The 27174-nt window shown below is 34.7% G+C and overlaps 1 protein-coding gene across 1 annotated transcript in view; it reads right to left on the bottom strand.

The window, feature by feature from the left end:
• Positions 1 to 23821, bottom strand: part of LOC133195242 (uncharacterized) — a 42871-nt gene extending 19050 nt beyond the window's left edge. The window contains exons 1-4 of the mRNA XM_061331100.1: positions 23797 to 23821; positions 12007 to 13200; positions 2650 to 2917; positions 1309 to 2184 (exon numbers count right to left, since the gene is read on the bottom strand). Coding sequence (XP_061187084.1) covers positions 1309 to 2184; positions 2650 to 2917; positions 12007 to 13200; positions 23797 to 23821 — 2363 coding nt within the window. The remainder of the gene's footprint in view (positions 1 to 1308; positions 2185 to 2649; positions 2918 to 12006; positions 13201 to 23796) is intronic.
• Between the last annotated feature and the right edge of the window lie 3353 nt (positions 23822 to 27174).

The following is a 27174-nucleotide window of genomic DNA, read 5'->3' as shown; positions in this document are numbered from 1 at the left end:
GGGACTTGGCCCTTCATTTTAACAATTTAAATTCCCCTTCACCCAAGGATGCTTTGTACCAAGTTTGGTCAAAATTGGCCCAGTGGTTCTTGAGAAGAAGTCAAAAATGTGAAAAGTTTACAGACGGACGGACAGACAGACAGACAGACAGACGGACGGACGGACGACGGACAAAATGTGATCAGAAAAGCTCACTTGAGCCTTCGGCTCAGGTGAGCTAAAAACACAATATTTGCTTCATATTTGCCAAATTTCATGCAAATTGGTTGTCAAAATTTTAAGATATCTGCATTTGAGTAAGCCAATGTGACAATTTTGTCAATTTTCCAAAACAACTCAGAACTGAGGTTACCACTCACTTAAAACAAGTCAGCACACAAAGGGTTAATACAATTATCAGAATTACTCATTTTTGTAAAGATCAAGCAGTACCAATCCTCAGAACAGCCATGTTCTTTGAAATAAACATCATAAGCAATATGCAATGCTGTGTCTCAAAGCAAGATGTGAATTTGATATTCTTTAAAGTAATAAACTCATTATAAGTATGAGGTTAATATATCACGTGTTTCTTACATGTATGTGTCTCTGATCTGATAATTATATATTTATGGCATTTAAGGTATATTGGAGAATAGATAACAGCAACATTTCTTTGATTTTGGCAATAACTGTAGAAAAATAACTACCATGGCATACCCCTGGAATTATAGTCTGAAAGAACCTAAATGGGCCTGTAGTTCTTTTCATGTATATTTTCCTGTAAATCTAGTAACACCAGACCTAGCCCAATCCTAGACCAGGGTAGCATCTTTACTAGGGCTGGGTATCGGCTGGGAATTTCGTATTGCGATATTTTAAACTGTATTGCAATATTTTTAATAACAGTTAAAATGCTCTTTTCTTAGTTTATTAACCTCCATTTATAATAGGAGTGAATAAAACTACATCTGTTTTATAAATACGCAAAAAAAAAAAGTTTTTGCCAATTTCACCTTAGTTCTGCAACAAAATATAACCATACAACAGGAACCTTAGTATTAGGCATGATTGAAAGCGTTTCTGGCATTTTAAATTTTACTTTAGAAATCACAAGCCCAAGCATTTTACCGATATACCGGTATTGGAAAAACGTATCGCAATACGATATTTTTTGTAAATGAATCACAATATACCGGAATATCGATATTATTGCACAGCCCTAATCTTTACCTTGTTTTACATCCAATTGCATTCTTTCACTAATATTTACATGTAAATTTCCTCTACTTGCTTAAGGTAAGCTGATATGGTGCTAAAGAATTTTACCTGTTAGCCAAAATTTTATCTGCTGATGTTAAGGCCATTTCAAATTCCCCTCTTTGTTCTGTCTTCCAGTCAGGACGGCATTGGTAATCCTGTACTTTTAAGTCTTTTACTTCAGCTCTTCTTCTTTTGTTGAAGAGGATAAGTCTAGATAAGGTTAGTTTGGCTAATTCAACCCAATCACATGCCATCTTTGTTGTCTTTAACTTCGATGATGTTTCCTTCATCTTCAACATTATGTGGTCACGCAGAGTTTGTAAATCCTCTGTAAGTGGAAGCACTTGGATTCTCTTCCTATTCAGTGTGTTTTTTCTTCTTGTGCAAACTGCATTCACTCTGTAATTCCATTCAGATTCGAATAGTTTCTGAAAATCACTGGCCTCCTGGCTTCTCTTTTCATCATTGGATCTAAGTGCTTCTCCAGTCTTTATTTGTATTATGTGTCCGAAAATGTTCCCAATAAAACTTCCAAGTGAAATTGCAGGATTTTCTCCAGACACAGACATTGATTGAGTTGCAGAAACAACTAAATCAAAATGATGTGGGGACACAAGTGTATCCAAAGTAATCATTGCAGTAGAATTCAATTTTTTGCATTCAATAATCAAGCGTCCCAGTGTTCGACAACATTGTGAGATCCGGTGCATGTCACCAATTTTCTGATCTTCTTTGCTTCCTAGAGACTCTACTCGTAATGAAGCATACTTCTTTATTATGGAATCGTTCATAACCACATCTTTTACTTCATCATTTCGCATCCTGTCCAACATTTTCACAACTGAAGTATCTTCATCAATCAATCCACTGTACAACAAACTGTATCCCCTTCTCACAGCATTATTGGATTTTTCATTCTCAGTACCTCTTGTTTCTACATTTCTGTTTTTTTCATAAAATACATGAATTGGACAAGTTCTGTGGTGCAACCACAGATTTTTTTTCAAAATGAACTTTTTGCAATACTCGCAAGGCAAGAAGTCCATAGGATTATGCTGTAATTGGGATTCTCTTCTTGCTACAACAAGCAGTCCTTCCTTCTTTTTCAAAACTTAATTATGCTTAAAGTTTCCCTCATTTGCTAAAAGTTCTAATTCAACCTTTCTCTCCTCGGATCTTTTTGGTAAAGAAAGAATTTTCATCACTTTGGGTTCAAGTTTGTGGGTAAGAATATGTCTTGATATTTTACTTTTGATATTTTTGGAACAGAAGGTACAATAATTTTGTTTATCATATGTTTGTTTGCATCCCTCCTTTATTTTTCCTTTTGGAAGCAATCCAAATTCTTCCTTCGAAACAACTCTTGTGTTGAATTGGGAAGTGCAGGGTAAGCTGATAATATCAGACATAGAGGAATCGTCTTCAATGTCGGAAACATTATCCTTTTCTTCCAAGTTTTTATTGAGATTCCTTTTTTTAGCCTTATTGACATTGTGTTCAAGTTTTCTTTTTTTGTGCCTGAATAAAGTGTCACTTTCATCGTCAGAATCACTACTAAAACTCCTTTCCACCTCACTTTTAGAACACAAAAAATCTGGATCCCTGAAGCTATCATCAGAAGAAAAGCAACATTCATCTGAAAAGTATTGGTACACTGGTGTGGCAACCATTCTCTCTGTTAAAAAAAAAGAAATAGGAAAATGTAGGGAATAACTAGACATCATTGACATTGTGACCATCTCAAAGGGCCTCGCTTAAACTAATATACATTAGGATTTAAAGCATTTCAGAGATTTAACCTATAACTTCGAAGTTTTCCAGTTGGCATAAAACTTAAATTCAAACTCACTGCTAACCTCTGAGCAAGATTAAGCCAATGGGAAAGAATTTAAGGTCCAAAACTGGATATTAAAGTTATCAGCTATGACCTTCACATCTGACCTAAAAATATGGTTCAAGGTCACTGCAAACCCTTTACCTAAAAGCTCTGTTTATGTGAAGTGTGTGCCAGATAGCACTAAGAGGAGAGAATATATGATCTGGAATTTGTTTGGAAAGGAAATGACCTTGACCTAGAAACTTTGTTCAATGTCACTGCACACCCTTTGAGTAAAGGCACTCTGTTGGTGAAGTATGAGCCAGACTGGACCAAGAGGAGAGAATATAAGTTCTGGATAAGGATTTTTACATATAATTCTGCCTATGACCTTAACCTTAGACTTAGAAACTTGGTTGAAGGTTACTGCACACCCTTTACCGAAAGGCACTCTGTGGATGTGGATGAACCAGATTGGGTCAAGGAAAGAGAAAATATGCTCCGGACAAGTGATCTCAGACAGACAGACAGTCTAACGTATGGACAGACTGATCACTAAAGGGTGCCCATTGAGCGGGGTCTAATTAAATGATGAATGCAAAAGGGCATTATATAAACAACAGACCCATGGGCCACATCGCTCACCTGAGCAACACTAGCCAAAATAGAATCAGCTTTATGGAGTCATATACTAAATATCTGGACAATGTAGTAGAAAAGATCCTATGTAAAGAGATTTTCCGGTTTTTTTTTCCAGATATATTTATGTTAAACATTGTAACAAGATGACTTTATAGTCATATCTAAATGATTGAGAATTAACAATATATTAAGATGCTTGCATAAAAGTAAAATCATATAACATTTGACTTCTTTGAGAATGATTAAATTTTTTTCCCTATGTAAAATTGGATCCCAAATGTATGTGGACCTACTCTATCCCCAAAAACAAACTTGAATCTACAATATCTGATAATACTTTCACAAAAGTTACTGATTTTCTAAGCAAGTGGTTTTTGAGAAAGAGATTTTAAAGTTTTTTCTCTATACATCTCTATGCAAAAATTTGATCCCCATTGTGGCCCATCCTTATCCCTGAGAATCATGATTGAAACAAACTTGAATCTATGTAAAAACTGGATCTCCTTTTGTGGTCCCATTTAAACAATCTTCACAACCTGAGGATAATTCAGCACAGGTTTTAGCTTTTCTGGCAAAATGGTTTTTGAGAAGAATTTTTTTAAAGATTTCATCTATATATTCCTTTATAAAAATTTGACCCCCCCCCCATTGGGCCACACCCTACCCCCAGGGATCACAATTTGAACAAACTTGAATCTACACTACCTCAGGATGCTTCTACACAAGTTTCAGCTTTTCTGGCCAATTGGTTTTTGAGAAGAAGATTTTAAAGATCTTTCTCTATACAAGATACAAGATTTATTAGTCCAATTTGGGCCCCCGGAGGAGCAAAAAAGATTTACAAACATGAAACAAAGAAGGAGGAAGATCCAAATGATAGAACAAACATGATCTTAAATATAATGAGCAGTGCTTAATTGTATAATCATTGATAAATGCATCTACAAGAGGTACATACGAGTATACATATTGTAATATAATAACTAGATGCTGTCATGAGACAGTAATACCCGCATTAAGGTGTTTGCCTCTAAATACACACTCCTTCATTTTGGGCTTACCAAGGAAAAAGTCAAAATAATTCAATAATTTACACAGCATGTATTTGTCAATTCGAGCATAAAATGCTCAGGTGACCATGCGACCTATGAGCCTCTTATAGGTATTTCCTTTACTAAATTCATTACCAGTCCGAAATAACATTATTTAATTAATGATGTAAATTAGGTTTTGATACAAGAGGCCCAAGGGCCTTAACAGTCACCTGAGTACAATACAACAATTTAGAGGATCCATAAACTGATAAATGAAGCTTTGTTGCCCAAAAGCAAGAAAAATAGTATGATTAGCATCAACAAAATAATTGGTCTAGTATCTATCTGCCCCCCCCCCCCCATTCATCACTATTCCCATGCAGACTATTAACAAATTGTCCATTATTTAACCCCATATTATTACATCTCACAATGGCCTCTCTTGGCCTTTGAAGAACATTTTAAAAGAGGAGAAGTAATTTTTGTCTCATTTTTATTCATCTATTATTTCCAAGTCATTAAAACTATGAAAGTACTTTTTTTTATTATACAATAAATTTTCTTGCATAATTCTCTTATTCTATTAAGCTTTCAAATACATTATTTACATTGATTAATTATCAAAGGTGAATGGCAAAGGGGAATAACTTTGCTCAGCAGAATACAAGTTAATAGAGCCCTGGCCAGGACCAGAACACTTGACTAAATGGTCCAGGTGTTCAAAATTCTGGTAAAAATACCCTTGCATATTAAAACTTTTACTCTGTTTGCCTTGAACATCCCCAGAAGCATAGAATATTTTCAAAGAAATGCATTTTCACCATATTATTAAATAAATAAAGCCCCATCCTTACACCAGAACATCTGACCCATTGGCCACGAATTCACAATTCTGGAAGAAGCACCCTTTCTCATCATAACTATACATTTGTTTCTTTACTTTATAACTAGTAGTAGAAAAAATATTTTGAAAGAAATTATGCATTTTCACTATATAATCAATTATAGAGCCCCCCCCCCCCCCCTTACCAGAACCCCTGACCCAGGGCCATGAATTTCACAATTTTGGAAGAGGCATTCTTCCTTATCATAACCATGCACTTCCTTTGTTTGAAAAATACCCAGGAGCAGAGAAGATGACTTTGAAAAATTCATGCCTTTTCCCTATATAATCAATAGAACCCCGCCCTAACACCAGAACCCCTGACCCTGGGGCCATGAAATTCTTAATTTCTGAGGAGGCAGCCATGCTCATTATAAGTATGTACTTAGTTTATTTAATATCCAGGAGCAGAGAAGAAGATTTTCAAAGAATTAATGCAATTTTACTATATAATCAATAGAGCCCAGCCCTAACACCAGAACCCCTGACCCAAGGGCCATGAAATTCACAATTTCTGAAAAGGCAGCCATGCTCACCATAACTATGTTCTTAGTTAATTTAATAGCCAAGAGCAGAGAGAAAGATTTTCAAAGAATTTATGCAATTCTACTATATAATCAATAGAGCCTTGCCCTAACACCAGAACCCCTGACCCAGGGGCCATGAAATTCACAATTTTGGAAGAGGCACTCTTGCTTATCATAACTATGTACTTAGTTACTTTATTTAATACCCAAGAGCAGAGAAGAAGATTTTCAAAGAATTAATGCATTTTCACTATATAATCAATAGAGCCCTGCCCTAACACCAGAACCCCTGACCCTGGGGCCATGAAATTCAAAATTTTGGAAGATGCACTCTTGCTCATCATAACTATGTACTTAGTTACTTTATTTAATACCCAGGAGCAGAGAAGAAGATTTTCAAAGAAATAATGCACTTTCACTATATGATCTATATAGCCCCACCCTAGCACCAGAACCCCTGACCCTGGGGCCATGAATTTCACAATTTTGGTAGAGGGCTCAATGCTTATTACAATCATGCCAACAGTTAGACTGCTTGATGTCCAGGAGTAAAGAATATTTTTAAAGATTGCATTATTTTTGGTGGTTTTAGCCCCACCCCTCAGGCCCCAGGGGGACAGGGACCATGAAATTCACAATTTTTGTTCCCCTTTACCCATAGATGCTATATGCCAAATTTGGTTGAAATTGGTTAAGCGGTTACAGAGAAGAAGCTAAAAATGTTCAAATGTTAACACATGACGCACGCCGACGGACGAGAACGGATAGCAATAGGTCACCTGAGTGACTCAGGTGACCTAAAAATCTGATACTTCAAACAAGAGGCCCATGGGCCACATCGCTCACCTGAGTAACTTTGGCCATGCTGTTCTTTACCAGATTTTCCCCTCCTAATACCTATTGTGGCCCCGCCCTACCCCCGGGGGTCATGATTTGAACAATTTAGAATCTACACTACCAGAGAATGCTTCCACGTTAGTTTCAGCTTTTCTGGTCCTGTGGTTCTTGAGAAGGAGATTTTTAAAGATTTCTCCAATATATTTCAATGTAAAACTTGGGATTCCCTATTGTGGCCCTGCCCTACTCCCGGGGGTCATGATTTGAACAATTTAGAATCTACACTATCCCATAATGCTTCCACATAAGTTTCAGCATTTTTGGCCCAGTGGTTCTTGAGAAGAAGAATTTTTAATGACCCCACCCTATTTTGTCTTTTCTTGATTATCTCCCCTTGTAAGGGGACTTGGCCCTTCATTTTAACAATTCAAACTCCCCTTCACCCAAGGATACTTTGTACCAAGTTTGGTTAAAATTGGCTCAGTGGTTCTTGAGAGGAAGTTGAAAATGTGAAAAGTTTACAGACAGACGGACGGACAGACAGACGACGGACAACAGGTGATCAAAAAAGCTCACTTGCGCTTTCAGCTCAGGTGAGCTAAAAACCAAGGCCCAGAGCAGCAGATTTTCAAAGAAAAAATGCATTTTCACTACATATTCAAAAGAGCCCTGCCATGACATCAAAACCCCCGACCCAAGGGTCATGAACTTCACAATTCTAGAAGAGTGATTCTTGCTCATCATAACCATGCAATTTGTTAGTCTGCTAATTACCTAGGGAAGAGAGGAAGAAATATTTTTTTTTAAAAAATGAAAGAAAAAGTGAGCAAGCTCACATACCCCACGCTCCCCCAAAATTCGACAATACAACACGTAATGAATGGCACAGTGCAGTTTAAAAACACGGTATAATTCAGAAAGGGGCATTACTTGCAAAAAATCACCACATCAAAACTTCTTGCATATAAGGACATTCAGATCTTTGTATGTTACAAAGAATGAGTGCACTTTAGAGTGTCATTTGGAGCCTTTTCGGTCACCCATTTTAACCCTTAAATTAGACTATATTGCTAAATTAATCTATGATTATTGTGCATACATATGCTTTTGATATTTATACTTCGAATTTTTTATTAAACATATTGCTATAATTCCACACAACGTCATTGAAAAGAACATGTATAAGCCTTAAATTCCGGAAATTTGAACTGGACCACTTTCGAATTTAAGGTACCCACAAATGGGCGGAGATATTTAAATCGCATGGAAGTGGAATGTAAACATTTGCACATTATTTCCAGATTGATTCTACAGTATGAATTTAAATGGGGGAGAGAAAGATTGTGTAGCTTCATGATTCACACAAATAATAAATGATTCATGGCCATACATATTGATCATTTTCATGATTCGTAACCATATGTTTGATGCCTAGCACCGAATTAGATCAATCTTAAGTTTTCGTATATGATAAAAAGTGCCCCCTCTTTTTTTCTTTAGCTTTATCATTTTTCGTTTTATATGCTGAATGCTTTTCAATTCAAAGAATGAATGTATGTTTTAAGAAAGATTCACATGTACATGACTTCGATGTCACACTACATTTAATCATAATTCACTGTACATGTAGTACGTAGAGTAATACAAACGTGTAGTGAAACAAATTATACATGTATGTAGTACTCACAGTGATACATATTTTATTATATGCATGATTGTATAGATAAATAACATTCGGAAATGAAATATAAAATTTTAACTTAAAATTTGAGTCGGTAGGTTAACATGAAAACTCCAAGAAATACAAACTATCTGTAATTTGAATTAACATTTTATTGATGGAACAAGTATATTTCAGATTAAAAAACATAGTCAACGAAAATGTATATGTACTTGGTGCACACAATGCATCGCTAGATGATGTGCAAAGAGAAGACCCCAGTAGTTTAAAACTTCTGTAGAATAGATAACGCTGCATTTGAGCAACTTTTACAATTACATGTAGTTACCCCTTTTGATCTTCTTCCCATAAAACAACGAGTTTTTCGATATTTTTACTGCTAAAGTCGACCATTATTTACCACGTGCTTTTTTTTGTTATGATAAAAATAGGATGACCACAATGTGAGTACTTTCGATTGGTTTGAAAATGAAAGGTAAGTTAAGACTAGTATTAAGAAATAGAGCATTGCCCTATTCTTAATACAGTTTTATAAGATTCGAAAAATCTTAGGATTCACCGTATTAAAAGTCTATACATAGTCAGATTTTGTACTTAAATATACATCCGTGTGTACAGCCCTGAAGTATATTGATAGACACAATGAGAGCAAATCGAACAGTGGAATGTCATGTGAGTAAAGTGATTATAATATCAAACAGGTCAAAATAGGTTGACACTTGGTGACCTGTTAATTTAGCAGCTAACCCGAGCGTAGTTTGGAGATTTTTTTTGAAAATTACATATGAGACGCAAATTGTCCAACATTGCCCTTTGGATATGTATAAGTTTAAATCAAAATACACATTCTGTGCAAATGAGAAGAATGGACAAGTTGCGGCTCGATGTAAACAATGTCGTTGAAAACTGGTATGCATATGAATAACAATAGATATGTGACAAAACTGCTAGACCCCTGTCGCAAAAACCACTGTCGCTTGGCATTATTTAATATTCTTATGTGATATAATATATCAAACTCTGCTCTTAAGATATTGTTTAATAATTCTGATTCAAAAAATTTATAAATTTCAGAAATTTATTATTGGCAAAGCACCGGGATCCAACTCTCATAGCTTAAGTGCACTGATCCTTTAATTAAGTTTTTAGATAAATAATGGAATCAAAATTTCTTGGTAATATACAAATCTATACATTATGTCTGAAATACCTACTAAGTTTCAGGAAATTCAGTGCAGGAGTTATGCTGACAAACTGTTATTTAAATTCCTCAGTGATTTCGATTTGTTAATGAGTGTAAGTCCATGTCCAACACATGACAATTTACACATTTAAATAATTGATGGAAACAAAATTATGATGTAGTCATATGAATTTGTTTATAAACTGTACTTACGAAATTATTTAAGGCAAAGCACCAATTTGAGGGGGGGGGGGGGGGATTTTGATTTTGTGTGTGTGTGTGTGTGTGTGTTAAATCATTAATATTTTGATCTCAAAATCAATAGGGGTCTTTTAAGGTCATAAAATATTTCACATAAAATTTCATTATAAAAGATGATTCCAGTGGATTTCCTTATTACCTAGCTTGAAAGTTTCTTCAATAATAGGCAAAACTCTTAGGGCAAAAATAATGGAATCGGAATTTCCTGGTAATATGCAAATCTACACACTGTGTACTAAATATCTGCAAAGTTTAACCAAATTCTGTGCAGTGGTTTAAGAGGAGTTGCACTAACAAACTGTTCATCTCTATATTCAAGATATGGCCAAAAATCTAATTTGAAAAGTGCCAAAATTCCCAGAAAAATAATGGAATTGGAATATCCTGGTAATCTGCACATCTACACATTGTGTGCTAAATATCTGCAAAGTTTGACCAAATTCTGTGCAACGGTTTAAGAGGAGTTGTGCTGACAAACTGTTTATCTCTATATTCAAGATATGGCCAAAAATCTAAGTTGAAAAGTGCTGAAATTCCCAGAAAAAATAAAGGAATCAGAATTTCCTGGTAATATGCACATCTACACATTGTGTGCTAAATATCAGCAAAGTTTGACGAAATTCTGTGCAGCGGTTTATGAGGAGTTGAGCTGACAAAAAAACAGGACTGACGGACTGACTGACTGACACACTGACTGACGGACGGGTCAAAAACATTATACCTCTTGTTGCGTGGGGTATAATTATGCATTTTCTGATCTATAGAGCCCTGCCCTAACACCAGAACCCTAACCAAGGGGTCATGAAATTCACAATTTTTGAAGAAGCACCCTTGCTTATCATAACTGCAATTTGTTAGTCTTATAAATACACAGTAGCAGAGAAGATTTTCAAAGAATGAAAGCACTTTCAATATAAAATCAATAGAGCCCCATCTAATACCAGAACCTCTGACCCAGGGGCCATGAAGTTCACAATTTTGGAAAAGGTATACTTGCTCATCATAACTATGCACTTGGTTTGTTTGCTAAATACCCAGCAGAGAAGAATGCATTTTCACTATAGAATCAATAGAGCCTCCCCTAACCACCAACACCAAAACCCCTGACCATGGGCTGCCATACATTTTATGATTTTGGAAGAAGCAGCCTTGCACATAATAAACATGTACGTAGTTTTTCTGCTAAATCTACAAGAAGGTTTTTAAAGAATTTTTGCATTTTCTCAGTATAATAATTAGAGTCCAGTCTTAACTCCAATACTCTGACCCAGGGGTCATGAATTTCATAGTTTTGGTAGATGGCTCAATGCTTATTACAATCATTCCGACAGTTTTTGAATGTTTGATGTCCAGGATTAAAGAAGATTTTTCAAGATAGCACTAATTTTTATGGTTTTTTCCCTGGGGGCAGGAACCATCAATTCACAAATTTTGAACCTCTTCACCTATTGATGATACATCATGTATATGCCAAATTTGGTTGAAATTGGTTCAGTGGTTCAAGAGAAGGAGTTGAAAATGTTCAAAAGCTTATGACCAATGAACGGCGGACAGCGCACGATGATGGACAAAAGCAGATAGAAATAGGTCACCTGTGTGACTCAGGTGACCTAAAACTGAGGTAAAGGTCGAAGGGATGGTCAAGGTCAAACAATTTTGATGCAGTTGAGTAGCTCCCATCAATATGTATCACCATAAGTTAAGTTAAATAAAAATATCTTGAGTGAAGTTAAATAAAAATATCTTATATTGTTTTTTGAAACTGGAATAACTGCAAAGTGTGATGGATAGACAGATGGAAGGACACAGGGACAGAAAATGAACATCACAAACACTTTATGCTCTGGCCATATCCATGGCTGGGCATAAAAAAACATTCTAAATTTATCCAAAATATTACCTTCAATGGCTTCTTGTGCTATATCATCATGAGAATCTGTTTCATCCTCAACCTCAGGTTTTTGTTTCTCAGCATCTACAGTCTCACTTTGAGAATTCTTCTTGGTGTCATCTTGATCTGCTTCTTCTTTAGGCAGCATATCTGTGGGAGGATCAATCAAATTCTGATTTTCATCAGACTGACCCTTATCATCAGGGTTAGTGTCTGCCTTTACAGGAGGTTCTTCTTGTGTGGTATGAGAGTCGGCCATTGTTGGTTTCTCAAATACCTCACCTTTGAGCTCCTCCTCAGAGGGAGCTAATGAAGACTCTTCAGGCTTTGTGACTGCCTTTCCAGAGTCAGAGTGATCTGTGTCACTTTTGGAATGTTCAGTTTTCTCCTTTTTGCTGTCCAGTGGGGCTTTTTCCTCTTTATTTTTGGAGATATTTCTGTCTCCAACTTTCAACTCTTTGGTCTTTTTTTCTTTAAGTGATGCCTTTTCAATCTTTTGTTCTTTACTGACCTTTGCTGCCAGTGGGCTGGGTGATGTTTGTGAAGCTGGAGTAAAGACAGGTGCATCAGGATTAAGATTAACCTTGAGGGGAGAGGTCAGATCATCTGATACTGATGTCTGGCTCTGACTTCTGTCAGTAGAAAAATCTTCACTTGTAGTACAGTCCTCCCATTCATCAGCATCTCCTTGACTTGTTTGTCCTCGAGCATCCTCAAAATGGCCATTTTTATCATATCCTTCCCCATGATAATCATTAAACAAGTCTTTCTGTTCAAAAATATCATCTTCAGCTGGGATTCCCTGCAACTCCAGCCCTATATCATCCCCCTCTTCATCCCACCACAGTTCTTCAGCATGTGGCCCTGCCTTCTTATGGTGGGCTGCTGTGTGATCTCCACTATGTGCTTCATTTTCTCCATCAGAATACTCCACTTCCACCTGATCTGACTTTGTCCCTGGTGTGTTATCCACCTTAATGACCAGCAAGTCTTTCTTACAGTCAACATGTCCATCCTCTCCTGAATATGTCATCACCCGCCCTGGATCATTCCCAGAGCCACTCCCCCTGTTGTGAGCTCTGCCTCTTCCCCTTCCCCTTCCAACCGGACGATAGACTGCATCTTTCTCCACTATATGTTCTTGTCCCACTCCATTTGGCTGAGGTTTCCCTCCAGATTCCTTGGAATCCTTTCGTCCAGGTGCTGAAGAAATAATTTTAAACTGTAGAGATTTTATGCTCTTATGATACAGTGAAAGAGAGATAAAAAAAAATCATTTTCAAATTAGACATTTTGCTATAACCCTTTTTTCTAAAACACTACAGTTAGCCTATATAAACAGTTAGCCTATATAAAATAGCCTATAAAAATACATTGTACTGCACATTTTTACAAGTTTGGTTTCAAAGAAGTTATTCCCAGAACATTGGCTAGCTTTATATATTTAACAATTATTAACTTGGTACCATAAAGGTAGAAAAAAGATGGCAACTATATGTTTTAGGGATGACAAAAATTCACCAGTTAACAGCCTAATCAGTCAGAAAGATCGTAACTGGTTTCAAATTTAATAAGCGGTTAGTCAATGGCTTTTACAGTATGTGTACTTTTTCAATAATATTTCCATCTTTTAAAATTAGCAGAGGCCCACGGGCCTTAAAGGTCACCTGAGTATCACGTAACAACTTTCCCACAATTTAGTTGGTTCAAATTTTAAACCAGAGGCCATGAAATTCATAATTTTAAAAAAGGCACCGTTGCTCATTAAATCTATACAGTTAGTTTGTTTACTTAATACCCAGGAGCAGAGCAGAGGATTATCAAGAAATAATGCATTTTCACTATATAATCAGTAGAGCCCCCACCGAACATGAAGCCCTGACCCTGGGGCGAATATTTCAAAATTTTGGAAGAGGCACCCTTGCTCATCATAACTATGCAGTTAGTTTGTTTCTTTAATACCTAAGAGCAGAGGAGAAGATTTCAAAAGCATTAATGCATTTTTGCTATTTATCAAAAGAGCCCCTTCCACTGAACCCCTGACCCATGGGCCACATCACAATTTTGGAAGAGGCACCCTTGTTCATCATAACCATACACTTAATTCATCAGCTTAATACCCAAGAGCAGAGGAGAAGATTTTCTAGCAAGAGATGTATGTGAAACACTGATGCCCCCCCCCCCCAATAATTGGAATTTTCCTAAGTCCAAGGGGCATAACTCTGTCAGAAATTGCTCAATTGTACCCAAAACAGAATTGACTTAGATATTCTTATGATAAATCTTTATACCAAATTTCATTTCAGTATGTGCAACATCTACAAAGAAAATGAACGGAAACTGTTGGTGAACCGACAGACAGACAGACCGACCGACAGACAGCAGCAAAGCAATATGCCATCCCTTCTTTGAAGGGGGCATAAATATTATTTGTGTTAGGTTAGGCTTGGGCACTCTCCAATATTCCAGTTCGAATTTAGCCAATTGAGATATTGCAATTGGAGAAATGATGGTAAAGGGCATCATACACCCAGATTTGATTTACTTTTTCATGTAGAAAAAGTTCTTCAAATGTCTGCCATTACTTTAAGTGGGGAATTACCTTGTTCTTATGACAGTTACTGCCATTTTGGGCTTGCACATGTGTTTATTTATGGTCATCTAAATGTTTGTAAAGGTCTCAATTATTGATAAGCGCTTATTTGACTTAGATGCATTCTAAATTTTAAAACCCATCGTTCAGCTGAGAAAAATCGGGAAAAATTATATTTCAGAATAAAGACATTATTTTTATTTTCATGATTGGTGAAAATTAGGGTTGGCAGAGTCGTAAACCAAAAGAAAAAAAACTTTAGCGCCTTAATACCCTGGATCAGAGGAGAAATTTTTTTAAGAAATAATGCATTTTCAATTGTATTCAACAGGACCCCGCCCAAGCACCAGAACCCCTGACCCTGTGGCCATGAATTTCACAATTTTGGTAGAGGGCTAAATGCTTATTACAATCATGCCAACAGTCTGACTTTGATGTCTGGGAGTCAAGAAGAAGATTTTTAAAGACTCCATGCATTGATTTTGATGCTTTCAGCCCCACCCCCTCAGGCCCCTAGGGGGCAAGGACCTTGAAATTCATAACTTTTGTTCCCCTTCACTCATCAATGCTATATGCCAAAATTGGTTGAAATTGATTGAGCAGCTCCTGAGAAGCTGAAAATGTTTAAATGTTAGTGCAGGACGGATGAAAACATATAGCAAAATGTCACCTGAGTGACTCAGGTGACCTAAAAACTCTTTTAAAGTAACATGTTTAAAACTGAAATGAGGCAATCAAACAATTCAACAATTCACAAGCTGCCACTGCTGTTAAAACATGTCCCCTGCAATTTAATTATTATAATCCTGAATACTATACTTATACACCATATAAAAAAATATTTCTTTTATTCCAACTGATGTGTTAATAATGTGCCCTGCCACAGTATGATATGCCCGTCAAATATTGTTTAATTATCGTAAACAGTTTAGAGTGGAAGAAAATCATGTCAACCTTGATACAAAGATTTCAATGTCAGATTTTTCCATTCCCTATATTAATGTTTGAAGTATATACATCTCCTGTGGTGTAGGTATTAATTATAACAAATATATGCCATATATTTATCAACTGGTTGTGTCAGAGCTTAATTTACAAATGCCCATCTGCAGCTTTGTTTATTATATATTTCATGATTGATTAACACTACAGCCTAAAAAAACATCAAAACAAATTATTCTTTAGACTATAAAATTGTCATCTTAGTGAGACATGACACTCTGCAATTTGTTGTAAAGATATAAAAATTAAAACTAATTAACTAAGTTTTAATCACATTATACAATATCAAATTAGTTTTAATTATATCATACAACATCAAATTAGTTTTAATTACTTTACATCAAATTCATCTTGAAAGTTAGGCTAGCCAACAAGAACTATTTAATCCAACACAAGGAATTAAGATGCTGATTCCTTTGCTCAATTCCCAAGACATATAGATAACACCTGCTTGATCAGAGATGCTCTACCAGTTATCTCCTCACACTAACTTCATTTATTTCTCTCTAATTTGACATGCAATTTTGCCTGACCCCACGTGCATCAGGCATTATAAGGATCAAAATTCCTTGGTCCAAAACTAAGTGATCATACTTAGTGAGCTAGATTTTGTGCAAGCTGATTTACATCGGAATTTGTTACCTGCATTTAAACAAATACAGTTTGCAGAAGAAAGAATCATATTACTGATGCAAAATAATGATGTGTTTACTTTCTTCAGTTTTTTTGCATGTACCTGTTTATTCTTTGCAATTCTTTATACCACATACATGTGATATGTACAGTATTTGCGACCCCCGTCACGGTGTCCCGGCGGTACACAAAAATTCACGTGAAATGAATTGTTGTACCGTATTTTGAACTGTTACCCAAAAAACCGCCATTTTTCTTCCATTCTCGCAACACCAATGCGTGACTCACTGTGCCTGTAAACAAAATACCATGCTGGAAGGTGTGAACTGTTCTCCGCGATAATTACTATGTCATTAAAACATATCAAATTTTCCTTTATGTTGAGTTGTTTTTACAGGGTGGTTTGCAATTAAAACTTGTTAGAATTTCGTCAGTTTGAGAGACATGTCTAAGAGAAAAAGACACGAGTCTGAACCATCTCTAAGTGATGGGGATAGGGGGAAACGAAATTCAATCCAACATGGGTTACAGAATTTCCATGGGCAAAAGTTAGTGCAGTAAGTGTGCATCATGTATTTTGCATGATTTGCAGCACTAATTTTTACATGTGGAGAGAATTAATGCAAGTATGCAAAGTTTCTTTTGCTGCCTTTAGCATTGCCCACTCAAACAGATTCTGAGAGATGTTTCAGCATCATGCGGAAAATACAGACAGACTGGAGGCAAAGACTGTCACAAGATACAATAGACAGTCTCTTATGTACATCAATGGAGATTGCTGTGAATATGAGCCCCCTACTCAAATTTTAAAAGCTGCAAAAGTTGATTGCAACCAATAAAACATGTCAATTTGAATTAAATTATGTATTAAATCTAATCCTTATTTAACATTTTTGTTGTTATTTTGTACAGTTTTTTCATGACCTTTGTACAGTATTTTCATCCAAATTCCAGTATTTTTAAGGCTACTGTACAGTATTTGGGTCCAGAACTTATCACATGTATGATACCAACATGTCTGTGTAACATTTTTTTTGCATTTTTAAACTACTGGATCAGTCCATTTGTCTTCTACCAAAGGGATGACACAATCATTTCGCACCAAATGTCACAAGTAAATTATCTTTGCGCCTTTTTCTTGGATTGTTCTATTGAATGGGTGTGATAACTTCTATGGAAATAAATAAAGTTTGTTCTTTAACCTGATTCTTAAGCTTTAGATTTTTTATGAACTGCAAATTTTATCTCATTTAAAAAAAAACACATTGTATATGGGCAGGCAACACAAAAGCAATGGATTTGCTGATTATTCTTACTATTATGTTTCCCAGTTTAATACCCCTTAAGTGGACTAGTCCAATCATAAACAAATTCCCTCCACCTAGTAAATGGGACATCCCTCCTTCTTGATTCAGTCTGTTTTCCCCCTTTTCTTTCAATATTAAAAAATAATGTACGTTTCAAGGTTAGCTTTTTAAAGAATCGGCAAAATGATTTCAGATTACATCATGATCTGTACTGGTTTTCATTTCATTAAAAGACATGTTATTATAGAAGAAATGAGAAAAATCCTGATATTGATTGAAAAGAACTGTAAACGATTTTAAAACTGTACATATACATTTTAAACTTATTCATAATATATGGCAAGACCATCATCGCAAGAAAGTTTTTTCCGGGAGATTATTAGTATCTTGTTTTGCTCTAGCTATAAAGTATACAGGCAATTTACTTAATGTCCTAGAGCAGCACTGAAGCATTTTTGTCTCAAACACTTCAAGTTAAAACTGTTCACAATTTACTTCGTCTTCTAGAATGACAGAGAAGAGACCAGTCTATAAATAAAGGCTATCTCATCAATCTGTCACTGACCAGAGTGTGTGCATGAAGAAGCGCGCCTTTAGAACGACTCGTCTATTTTTCCCAGAATTCCAATCTATGAAAGTGCACTTGCAGTTTCATCCCAATGTAACTAGTCAGCCCATGGGCTAACTAATAAATGACTAAACAGTGGCATGTCTTACATATTTGTTAATCTGTAATATTTGGTTATGACATTTGAGAAAGTCAATTGTACATCTTGTGTAATGAAGTATCGCAACTATGTCGCTCCTTGATGATGAGAACGTTTAGCACTTCTCTTGCTTATACGTTCCATATATATTGATTTAGTCAGGCAAGCTTTTTCAAAAGCTATTACTTGTCTGTTATCAAAATTTTCCTTGACCAGTGCTTGATATAATTACACCAATGGGGGAGGTGGAATTTCTCTTATAACATTACATTTGTTATAGATTACTGTAAAGTATATAATGAAAAAAAATTTTTTTCTTGATGTAACATTTTTGAAATAAGGATACTGCAATACACTTAACCTTGTAATTTAAAAGCTAAAAGACAGTTTTTTTTTTTAATAAGATTTCACTTAAAGGTCACAGTGCATGACCTTGAAGCAGGATGTGACGCACCTTCTAAGATGCATTAATTGGCTAAGTTTGATGATTCTAGGTCTAATAGTTTTCTAGTTATGAACCGGACAAGATTTTTCCATATCTGGCCATAAAGCATCTTAATTAAATGTCAGAGCAACCTACTTTTAACATGTGAAACACCTTCTACCCAAGATGTATCAGCTGACAAAGTTTTATAATTCTAGGCACAAAAGTATTAGAGCTCGTTATGTGCCGGACACGAAAAAAGCTAAGAGACAGACAGACTGATGGACACGAATGCATAACATACATGTCATATGTCCTGTCTTAAGACAGGCATATAAAAACAACAACTAATTTTTTTCTCAGGATAATCAAGGCAAAACCTACCAATGAACCTGTGACTTAATTTCACCACGATAACAGCTGTCTTTTTTTCAGGAGACTTAATTTTCATGATTTTCACATCCAGGCAATTATGCTTATCAAAATAACTTTTTTTTCATTTTTATACCCAGATTAAGAATTAAATTAGACTATGATTATAAACAATTAAGGTACCTAAGAAAATGCGATTTACAGATGTACATCAGTCAATTTCATCATTATTGTGTTAGGAACATCTGGAAAATTATAAGAACTGAAACAAGATTAAAGTATTCTTCGATAGGTTTGACCTAGGTAAATGTAATTAGATACATTGGAAAAAGACCCAAGGTGAAATTTGTCCAAGTTTGAAGCGTCAATCATTTTTGTCATACACCAAGTAGTAAAAAAAATATATTGTGATCATGCAAAAAAAAAAGGTTAAATAAAAATAAATCTGATAATTTCTCGTGCAAGATAAAATAATAATGGAAAGATTCTTGCATCCAAATATAATGATTATACAAATATACCGGTATATATATATGTATTGTTTAATGAATTACTGCTCACATATAAGTGTGTACATTAATGGCTCTTGCATATTTATATGTACCTGTACATGCAAACATTTCCCAGTTAAATGGGTTATACCATATCGAAAAGTTTTAAGGGGGGGGGGATTTGAACTACCTGAGGATGCTTCCATATCAATATAACAAATGGCTTTGCTGTTCTTGAGCAGAAGATTTTTAAAGATTTTTTTCCTATATAATCCCTTGTTGTGGACCCTCCCTACCCCCCCCCCCCCCCCCATTTGAACAAACTTGAATCTACACTACCTGAGGATGCTTCCATATCAATATGACTAAACATGGCTTTTCCGTTGTTGAAAAGATTTTTTCCTATATATTGCCATGTAAAAATTTGATCCCACATTGGGGTCCACCCTACCCCTGGGGGTTATGATTTGAACAAGCTTGAATCTACACTACCTGAAGATGCTTCCATATCAATATGACAAAACATGGCTTTGCTGTTCTTGAGAAGAAGATTTTTAAAGTTTTTTCCTATATATTCCTATGTAAAACTTTTATCCCCCATTGTGGCCCCACCCTACCCCTGGGGGTCATGATTTGTACAAAGTTTAATCTACACTACCTGAGGATGATTCCTTATCAATATGACTAATTGTGGCTTTGTTGTTCTTGAGAAAAAGATTTTAAAAAATTTTTTTTTTTATAAATTTCTATAAATTCCTATGTAAAATTCAAACTTGAATCTACACTACCTGAAGGTGATTCCATATCAATATGACTAATTGTGGCTTTTTTCGTTTTTGAGAAAAACAATTTTAAGATTTTTCCTATATATGTCTATGTAAAACTTTGATTCCCCATTGGCCCCATCCTACCCCCGGGGTCATGATTTGAACAAACTTGAATCTGCACTACCTGAGGATGATTCCATATCAATATTACTAATCGTGGCTTAGTTGTTCTTGAGGAGAAGATTTTTAAAGAATTTTTTCTATATATTCCTATGTAAAACTTTGACTCCCCATTGTGGCCCCACCCTACCCCAGGGGGTCATGCTTTGAACAAACTTGAATCTGCACTACCTGAGGATGATTCCATATCAATATGACTAATCGTGGCTTAATTGTTCTTGAGGAGAAGATTTTTAAAAATTTATTCCTATATATTCCTATGTAAAACTTTGATCCCCCATTGTGTAGGCCTTTCAACTGCCGCTAGGGTTCGATGAAAAGAACGATAACCCATTACCGGAACTTGTTTAGAGCGGGTCCGAGGAAGCTAATTGTTTTTAAGGATGTCAAGTTTTAGCATTTCTCAAGTATTCCTCCACTGTCAGGGAAATCCAGTGGTTTTAAAATTTAGCTCAAATGTTCAACTTAATTATCATGTAGTTATCGACACTGTACAATAATATATAAGTGAAATTTTTAATAAAAATATAAAGTGAAATCCATCCTCCTTCTTAATTTTGACCTGATTAAATTTTTATACTTGATTGTTCTTCTTCGTGCTTAGCGAAAAGAATAAGATAATTTATTGTTGCTTTTAATTGTAGAAATATTTATCTTAAAAGATGAAGCACAACAATGCACAAACAAAAAACATGGAATTAAATTTTCCTCTACATAGCAAATGTTAGGGAGAGTTAAAAATCTTGAATATAGTCCTTCCCCATTCATTGATACTGTTATTCCAGGTATAGAGTGAAGGCATTCTCCTTGTTTTGGTCAACCCTTTTGTGTACCAAAGAATACAAGGAACCCTTTTGTGTACATAACAATACCAATTGAAGCAGCCTATATGTCATTCTTATAAACCATAACTCAAAAATCGGCACTTTGTTGGTCATATTTTACATTTGAGTTAACTGTCTTTAAAACACCACATCGTACAAATCAAATATTGATAATTAATTTTTTTAAGATTTAATTAAAGGTATGTATAGGTTATAATCTTTTTCTGAGAATTTCACGTACCTACAAATATATCTATCAATTGTTTTTTAACCATATGTATAACTTGAAAAATTAGTTGAAAGGCCTACATTGTGGCCGCACCCTACCCCAGGGGGTCATGATTTGAACAAACTTGAATCTACACTATGTAATGAAGGTCTCACATAAGTTTCAACTTTTACAGCCCAGTGGTTCTTGAGAAGAAGATTTTTTAAAGATACCACCAAATTTTCACAAATTCTTAATTATCTCCCCTTGAAAGAGGGTGTGGCCATTCATTTGAACAAACTTGAATCCCCTTTACCCAAGGATGCTTTGTGGCAAGTTTGGTTGAAATTGGCCAAGTGGTTCTGGAGAAGAAGATAAAAATGTGAAAAGTTTACAATGACAATGCCAACAATGACAGACAAAGGACACATTTAGAAAAGCTCACTTGAGCCTTCGGCTCAGGTGAGCTAAAAAGGTTTACAGACAGACGGACAGACAGACAGAAGGATGCTGGACAAATAGTGATCAGAATAGCTCACTTGAGCTTTCAGCTCAGGTGAGCTAAAAAGTGACACTCTAATAAACACTGACATTTAAATATATCATTTCTTCTGATGTGCAGCATTTCAGTTTTCTTCCTATTCCAATTATGCAAGTACATATTTTGAGAAAGAAAATCCATTCAAATGACAAAAAAAACCACATGCTGTAAATTCAGCCACAGAAAAAAAGCAAAGATAATCCTTTCCATCTACATAGACCTCTAACACATCGTAAGAAAAATCTGCACAAAATGAGCAAGCCTGGGCAAATTCAAAATGGAAAGCAAAAGCTATAAATCCACAGGGAAATTCTTCTGCCATGATGTATTCACTCCTCTACAAAACAATATGGCTGACCAACCACTTCCTGTCATATAATAAAGTTGGGTCTATCTATATATACAATTTTTTGGGGGATGACAATGAATAGTCAACTATTCGACTTTCAGTCAAACGGACCAACGTTCGAATAATGATTCAATAGTCGTAAAAAAAAAAAAACTATTATGAAAAAGGGATAATTCTTGTGTCTTTTTTAAACTTAAAATGCCAACACACTCCATTTATGCTGCAATGCATGTTTTTGTTTAGGATTTCAATCATTTCATTTGATTAAAGGTGCATAGACACAGATTTGAAGTTTATATTTTCTCAAATTTTCTGTATAATATCACAACTTATATATTGCTATAGCATTTCACACCAAAATATAATTAAAAACTTATTTAATCTGGAAATTATTGAAACTATGAATTTCGGGAGGCATTTGATTAACACATCCTTGCACTTTCACAATTTTTAACTTTATTCTTAATACTTAAGTAGCAATTTTGCTGTGTATTAATGAATAATATTACACCTATAATCCAGAAAATTCAGAGTAAAAATGTGCGAAAGCAAAACCCACTTATTTAAGTATTGTCAGCCCGTGCTCAGTGTTGCGTAGTTGTGTACAGAGTTTAACAAATTGAATACACCCGTGAAACGTAAACTTTGTAAACAGGGCACGAGCTCTGTTGTTGTTAATGTTTACGTTTCACCGGGTGTGTTCGATTGTTAAACTCTGCACACACCACTGAGCACGGACTGACAATACTGGTGATAGGATTTTGCTTTCTACATTCCTACTCTAAAATTTCTGCATTTTAGTTTTAATATTTTTCATTAATAAACAACAAAATTGCTACTTTTCTAAAGTAATAAGGATAAAGTTAAAATTTGTGAAAGTGCAAGGATGTGTCTATCAAACGCATCCAGAAATTCGGAGTTTTAATAACTTCCAGACAAAATAAGATTTTTATCAAATTTTCGTATGAAATGCTATAGCAACATATAAGTCATTAAATTATACAGAAAATTTGAGTAAATATTAACTTCAAATCTGTGTCCAAGCACCTTTAAATCTTAACTGGGCCTTTAATCTCCTTCATATATAAACATGCATATGGTGAACATCGTGTGTTGTTTTAGTGATTTAGTGTTTTGTTAAGCCAAAGCTTCTTATTTAATCTTGCACCGAGTAGACATGGTGAAACTTTGATACTTAATTGGTAAAAAAAAAAAAAAAACACTCTACAAAGGAAAAACAATGCGGTATAAAATTTGCATCATCCTAAACTATGTCTAAAATATTCAAAATGTTCCAAGTGATCTACTTTGTTAATCAGTAACAGTTGGAATATTACAAACACAATTTTAATCAGTTTACTACCAATTTTTTTTACTACAACTTGTTATGCACACACATACCTTTCCTCTTTCTTCTTGTTTCCATCATTACTGTTCAGTTTCTACAAAATAAACAAGAATTACCATATAAATCACTGCTCATAACACAACTAGATGTGTTGTAACTTCACAAATGCCCCTAAAGCGGTCGAAATTTCAAATGCCAGATTTAGTTTTACATTTGTTTGCACAGAAAATATTTCTTTTTTTGGTAAGTTCAAGGGGCATAACTCTGTAAAAAAAATCATCAGACCTTGACCAAATTTGAACTTGACCTGTATTTTTTGTTAAAATATTGGTAAATGCAATTTAAACTTTATATATACATCCCTTTTTAACTTAAAAGAGCAAAAACTGAAAATTTCTTACTTTTCCCTATTGAAGAAGTACAATTGGACCTTGACCAAATTCAAACTTGACTTGTGTATTTCTATGATGTATCCATATATCAAATTTGAGTTGAATGTGTGCAACTATTGCCAAGTTGTAATGAAAAGAGAGTTAACGATAACAGAATGATGCAAGGACAGAATAACGGAAGGACGTATGGACAGATGTAAGGGCAAACAAATTCCCACTTTCAGTGAAAACTGGGAACAAAAATGCAGACTAATTATGACATGCACCTTTTTTTTCTCCTCAAAAAATATAATTTATTAATTCATAAGAACAACTTAATCAAATTGCATTCACTGCATCTCTGCTTTGTCATCACAGTTTCAGTATTAACCTAAGATGTGGTGCAACTCAACAATAATCAAAAAAATTTATTTACAAATATTATTTTCTTCTTGGGGTAGAAAATAATGGGGCAAGCGAATACAAGAAATATTAAATTTATTATTCGAATCAAGTGCCATTTCAAAGAGAGAGTCTTTAAAAATCATATTAGATAACATTTGTATGCAATATCAGCTTGTTTTTAGTTTTGTTGATATATTGGTTACAATAGATCAGGTTTGAAGACTTCTTTTGTAATTTTCTAGCAACATTACTTTAATTGATCAGGTCTTTTTGAGTAATTTCTTTAAAAATCCCCTCTTTCTGTGAATGGGACCTGTACTACCTTCAAAGGGCCAAACAATTGAATAATTCTCACAACACTTGATATAGTCAGCCAACTGATTGTCCTCTATGATGTTTTCTAAAATTGTTATATCCACAAAATTTATTTGGAATAGGGCTGCCACTCTTTCTGGTTCTCTGACCCTCAGCCTCAAAGTATTTCTTCATCATAAAAATGCTATTTCTCGTTCAAACTTTATAAATGAAATGAAATTTTTTTAAAAAAATTATTGATGGTATCCATGCATTTCATAAAGGTATTGCAAATTTGCCCACAATGGATATAATGGAATAAATATAAAGTTTAGATCAAATTTTTAAAAAAGGCTGTACGGTGCATCGGTGGCTCTAACCCCTTTACCTATGTGTAGTTGATCTCCAGGGAACCACTAAGCCAAGCATTTCGTGAATAACTGATCGTAATATTAACTTACACAAGAAGACTAATTTAATTTTTCCATATAAAAGGCAGATTTTTGGTACGAATAAAAAAATCCTGATAATCTGAGGATCAGAGGTCATTATAAATAAAACATGTGAATTGTCAACATACAATTGTACCATAGTACATTATTTCCATAAACAGGTAAAAACTTTTGTGCTAGTTTCTATGTACTGTGAAGTCTTACCATTGCCTACTCTATCATATTATTTTAAAAAATATGTGGTTTTTAGACTTCATCTCGTTTGCCAGTAGGCTATTTTCTTTGTATCATAGAGAATAAGCTTTGAAAGCATTCACAACTACATTTTGTTGATGTGTTAAATTGCAATTTACTATAGACTAGTGTAGTTTCATTCCTACCATCTGTTTAAATTTTTGCATACTGCAAGGGACATGCCCTGTATAAAAAAATCTCAGCTGCATCGTTTTAAGCAGTTTTCTTTAATTTTTATCCAACAAACATCATCGATATACACCAAACCAGTCGTGAATTTTTTGTGCATCGTGTACAGTCTATGTTCTCTAAACATTTGCATTGAAAAGCACTTCAAACGTCTCCTCCAATTGCAGTATAAGAATAAAATCACATCCATTGTTTTTAACTATTGTTCTTTAACAACAGGCATCATAAAAAATAACTGTACACTCGGTTACATATTTTTTCAAGCCTGAATGTCTGTCATATTCTACCATGTCTATAAATGTCTTCATTGCGTTTGGTATAAAAAGTCGAAAAAATAATTTATACTCAGATATTTAGGAAAGTGTGGGCAGATATATCTTTTTGATAATATTAAATTTTAATTTGTTCAAAAATAGAAGCACCAAATCTGACAAACTATTACAAATTGGTACGACCTAAGTGGGAAAAAAGTGAACATATCAGAGAAAAGTTGCATTTAAGCTCTGGTGGTACATGTACTACAAATCTGCCCCACAACCTTAAACAAAATCACATCTGTAAAGGTCTACAAGTTGAAGTAAAAACCATGGTGTTTTGGGGAAAAAAGTACTGGGCAAAAATTAACTATGATGTCATATATTTATTTGTACATTAAACTGATGGAATGGCTGATTTTTGTAACTCATGATACCTTGATTTCTTTGAGGTGTAGATGTAACCTTCTTCATTTGATACACAAAAAAAGCATGCATAGAAAGATTACATTCCAGACTTTTGATACTCAACTGTCATAATCTTGCATCCATATAAATATATCAATATGAACTACTACAAATTATAAATAAAAAGTCAAATATCAGTAATCATGATCTATAATTACCTTTTCATCATTGCAAGTCTCTAGTCCAAAATAGAAATAATCTTGTCCACTTAACACCAAGGTAAAAGATTACTATGCAAATAAAAAGCAAGAAAACAGAAGAAATGATCATCGTAACAAGAATAGCCACAAGGAGATCTGTTTCCTCCATTTTCTTTTGTAACTCTGTCTAAAGTCTTACTTCCTGTCACATGTCCACTGTAAGAAGTACCCAATAATAATGCATATTCCTAAAGACCAAACATTACTTTATTCAGTTACATAATGTATATTCTTAAAGACCCAACATTACTTCATTCAGTTATATAATGACTTGTATATTCCTAAAGACCAAACATTACTTTATTCAGTTGTATAATGTATATTCTTAAAGACCCAACATTACTTTACTCAGTTTATTGTCTACAGATATACACTTGGAGACCAAACCAAAACCTCTGTATATCATTAGGGTAAGTCGGGGTAATTTTGACCACCGTTTAATTTCGACCACAGAAACACACCACCACACAATGATTTACGGAAGTGATGAAACAAGTTTCATTAATTTGGAATAAAAGAAATCTATTCCACAAATTCGTTTTCCTAGTATAATTATTCATCGCA

The sequence above is a fragment of the Saccostrea echinata genome, unplaced genomic scaffold (genome assembly GCF_033153115.1).
Source record: "Saccostrea echinata isolate AGI-Se365-2 ecotype Australia unplaced genomic scaffold, CSIRO_AGI_Sech_v1 ptg000029l, whole genome shotgun sequence".
Lineage (NCBI taxonomy): Eukaryota > Metazoa > Mollusca > Bivalvia > Ostreida > Ostreidae > Saccostrea > Saccostrea echinata.
This window is presented reverse-complemented; position numbering and strand designations above follow the sequence as displayed.